We start from the raw sequence: 4,124 nt of genomic DNA, 5'->3' as shown, positions 1-4,124 counted from the left end.
TGGGTCAATCAGGGAGATGTTTTCAGCTGTTCTCACCCAGTCAGTCCCATGTACACTCAAAACCAAAATGTTGATACAGGATAGTGTGTTGTAAGTGGGTTGTAACTTATCACTTTCACATCATGTGTGTATGCGTTCCCGAACGAGTTTGACAGTCATTTTGATTCATTTTCACGCAGTGAGAGGATGAAGAAGATACTGTGACATTTGAAGGTTTAAGGTCAAGAAGTTTTAAGTGAGTTTGTTGTGAAACATAAAATGGAAGCCAACATCAAAGCACATCCTGCTCTTTAGTTGTTCTTGCTTCCTGGTGTTTTGAAGAGGTCGCTGTATAACGGAAATAACATTGTGAACAATAAAGAATGAACAAACTGCTGTTAATGACAGTAGATGAACATGCATTGTGATATTTGTCTTTATTCTGCCTGCTTTAATCTTGTGTTATGCGAGGAGATGTTGTTATGTTGGATATTGAAACTTGAAAAATAGCTTACCTGTTTTCTGTAGAAAACCTTCTCACATTGAAGTAATGAGGAAAAACTCAGATTACGTCCACAAAGTGTCACCCCAGATCATTGTGTAGACCTATGGCACTCACTCAAACAGAGATGTTCTTGCAAGGGCTAAATACAGGAATTTAATTTTGTGGCATGATGTGGATACTGGTTCATTATGACTTTAAAATGCATTTCTAGGAAAACAGTTCACAATGGATTTGTGATTTCATTCGACTCGACATAGTTGTACCACCAGAAAGTAAGCAATGTAATTTTTCTACATTTTATTTATTTATGGTGGTGGGTCTCATGAGATTCAAAAATATTTTTTCAAGAGAAAAGAGGCCGTTAAGTTAAACGCAGCACACAGTTCAACACAAGTTGCAACATAAAACTTAAACACACTATAAGTAAAAACCAAAATAAAAACATCAACATCCATATACCGTAGGCTATAATTTATTAGTTATGCTTATGCAAATAATCTTTACAGTATAATTATAGTTGGCGATCGCGACCAATGAGATGACAACTTCACGTCGACGTTGCAGGAAGAGGCGTTCCAAACCACGAAAAACATGGCGGCTTACATATGAAAGTCATGCCACTCTTCTGTCAAATTAATGTAGTTTCATTACAGGCTGGTTTGTTGTTGATTCATCAGTTTTAACGTCCATTTGAACTACGTACCGTGTATGAGTATAACACACAGTAGTCGCTTTACAAGTATTGGCTACGAAAAGCTCAAAGCTTCGTAACCGGCTAGCTATCCAGCTAACGTTAGCCTATTTGAGAGAGCTGCCATGGAACCAGATCAACAACTACGGAATGTAAGTTGGTGGCTTTTTATTGCAACCATGGGGGTCGCTAGCTATCGACTTACTGTACATATCTAGTATGTATGTGTGTTTATTGATTAATTACAGATCATGTCTCTGGTTTCTATAGCTGCGAGATTTCCTCATGGTCTACAACCGCATGACAGAGATCTGTTTCCAGCGATGCTCCAGCAACTTCAACTACAGAAGCCTCACCATGGAGGAGGTATGGCCTGGACACGCCTATGGGGCTTATAGCTAGGTGTTAGCCTGATTACGTGTCATGTCATTTATGCCATTTACCTTCCCATGATGTGACGATATGCACCTCCGTCTGTATCATCTCTCTCTCGCCATGCCTGCATCACATGTTGTGGCTGTGACTTGGATCTAAATCGGATGACAGCTTTCAATCACAGATAATATATTATAAAATGACTGTGTCATGGTTGTTTCCCTCAGGAGCGGTGTGCTGACAGTTGTGCTGGGAAGCTGATCCGCTCCAACCACCGTCTGATGGGGACCTACGTGCAGCTGATGCCCAAGATGGTGCAGCGCCGCATGGAGGAGATGGAGAGCAAGACTGCAGAGGCAGCGAAGGCTGCAGGGGCGGTGGAGGGGGCAGGCGCTGGCGTGGCTGCTCTTCCAGAGGGCTCATCGTTAGCGGAAGCACCCCCGCTGATCTCATCGGCATTGAGCGGAGCAGCAGATTCTGCACCCCTCCAGACCCCCTCCACAACAGGACTTTCAGCAGAGTTCCCGGTTGACCTGGTTCCTGCAGCCTCTGTAGCAGTAGCAGCTCCTCCCGCCCCAGAAGGCAAAATGGCCGCCGCTACGTCAGTCACACCAGCAGTGGAAACCGTGCTTCCTTCTTCACTGACCACAGCTGTGAACGAAGCAGCTTTCACTACAGTTCCACCTTTAGAATCGCCCCTTATCATACGTGAACCATCCACAAGTGTAGGTGTAGCAGCAGGTGCCCCGCCTATATCAGTCCCTATTGTGCTTGGAAACTCTTTACCGGTAACATCAGTTCCAGACACATTTACACCAGCAGCACCAGTGATGCCAGTAGAGTCTAGTATAGTGCCCCCTGCAGGCCCACAAGCACCAGCAGCCTCAGTGGTTCCACTGGTGTCGGCCCCGTCTGCTCCGGTACGGGTTTCCCCTGTGGAGAACCTGGACCTTCCAAAAACGGCATGCAGCCCAGCTCCCAGCAGTAGTGAGGTAACATCCTTCTCCCCCAGTCGAGCAGCCTCCACTGTGACCAAACAGGACTTGCAGCCCCCCTCCTGAGTGAACGCGAAGACCATGATGGTGACAGAGAGAACGAGAAGCTGGTTAATAAAGTGTACCAGTATACAATACAGTGTATCGTCCACAATGGCAGTCCCACGCCTTTTGAAGGGGTGACTGACCATCGGAAATAAAGATGAGATGATAAAAAATACCTTGTTCATAATGCCATGCTATTAAACACTGCACCAAAAATAAATAAAAATAACATAACATAACCATGATGTGTTCTAATGGTGGTGTTCTGTGCAGATCAGAGAAGTCATTGTTTTTATTATTGAATAAAATATGATTCAGTGGAATCCTCTGTGGTCTTGATTTCTGTCTGAAGTTGCAGTGGAATGAGCAATGTCCTGACAACAGCTGTTTTTGTGTCTCAGTCAAACAGCTGACATCTCTGGTTTATGGTGTCTGTCAAAGTGAGGGGGAAAACAACTTTACCTCTCAGAAACTCAAGGCATTTGCTTGCTGCAGAAGAGGTCAGAACAAAGTATGACCGAATTGGTTGATTGTGGTGAGACTAAATGCAGTAACAACTTTACTCCACCAGATGACGGCATTGTATAGAATACTGACCGGACCAAAAACTACATCAAGCAAGGATTATGACTGGGGCGTGGACAGCCTATAAGAAACTAACCACCGAAAGAATAGCTAGGCTCTTTAACGGGACCAGCTTGCATACTTCGACCAGGTAAGATCGCACGACTATCCTATCCTACTGACGCTACTTTCTTGTCCCGACTTTCCCGACTGTTTTTCCATCTGTGAATGCGTCCTAGAGTCTGACCGATCGCAAGTTCATAGAGGAAGAAAGGGAAAGAACGGCACACTTAAAGGATAAACTAAATCACATTTCCAAGTTTGAATTTGTCTAGAAACGTTTTACGTGGCTTATATTCAGTCGATTTTCCTAGAAATGAAATGGTCGGCAGGTCGCAGCACTTATTTTGAGTAGCCTATAAAGCTTGCCCATGTATACTGGCTACAATGCGACAAGTCGTATGCCCCCCAGTAAGAAATGATGTCATTTCTCTTAAAAAAAAAAAAAAAAAAGAGGAAAATAATAGTTAATTTCTATTTTGGCACGCACACACACGGGCTATAATCACAGGTTTTGACATTTCCCGGGATTTCATTCAGTTTATGGAATAGAGTGTCCCAAAACTTTCCCAGTGACTGAAGCCCCTCCCCCCTCTGCCACCACTACCGTTGGCCGCAATCACCGTCACCACTCACAGCCCGAAGAACAGGGCGGCAGGGAGGAGAGGAGTGGAGAGGGAGAAGGAAGAAGACGTGGAAAGAGAACGGGGCCATCATGGACGATATCTTCACTCAGTGTCGAGAGGGCAACCCTGTGGCCGTGCGTCTGTGGTTGGACAACACAGAGAATGACCTCAACCAAGGGTGAGTGGACACCATGGATGTATTAGGTGGACACACACGCACGTGCGCGCGCACGCACACACACACACACACAATGTTTGGTCTCTATCAGTGGGAGGAACCACGG

At 45.0% G+C, this 4,124-nt stretch overlaps 2 protein-coding genes across 2 annotated transcripts in view; both read left to right on the top strand.

Moving 5' to 3' along the window:
- Nucleotides 1-1,186: 1,186 nt before the first annotated feature.
- Nucleotides 1,187-2,611, top strand: timm10b (translocase of inner mitochondrial membrane 10 homolog B (yeast); the record flags this gene model as incomplete). Its single annotated transcript, XM_084450214.1, has 3 exons — nt 1,187-1,327; nt 1,446-1,541; nt 1,778-2,611. The coding sequence occupies exons 1-3, from the start codon at nt 1,301-1,303 to the stop codon at nt 2,609-2,611; spliced, it is 957 nt and encodes a 318-aa protein (XP_084306340.1). The 5' UTR covers nt 1,187-1,300.
- Nucleotides 2,612-3,254: 643 nt separating this feature from the next.
- The window catches only part of ilk (integrin-linked kinase), a 9,053-nt gene continuing 8,183 nt past the window's right edge, over nt 3,255-4,124 (top strand). The window contains exons 1-2 of the mRNA XM_084449422.1: nt 3,255-3,305; nt 3,788-4,018. Coding sequence (XP_084305548.1) covers nt 3,930-4,018 — 89 coding nt within the window. The 5' untranslated portion in view covers nt 3,255-3,305; nt 3,788-3,929. The remainder of the gene's footprint in view (nt 3,306-3,787; nt 4,019-4,124) is intronic.

The sequence above is a fragment of the Borostomias antarcticus genome, assembly GCF_949987555.1.
Source record: "Borostomias antarcticus genome assembly, chromosome: 15".
NCBI classification, from domain to species: Eukaryota; Metazoa; Chordata; class Actinopteri; order Stomiiformes; family Stomiidae; genus Borostomias; species Borostomias antarcticus.
Note: the sequence above shows the minus strand (reverse complement) of the source record. Positions and strands in the feature narration are given on the sequence as shown.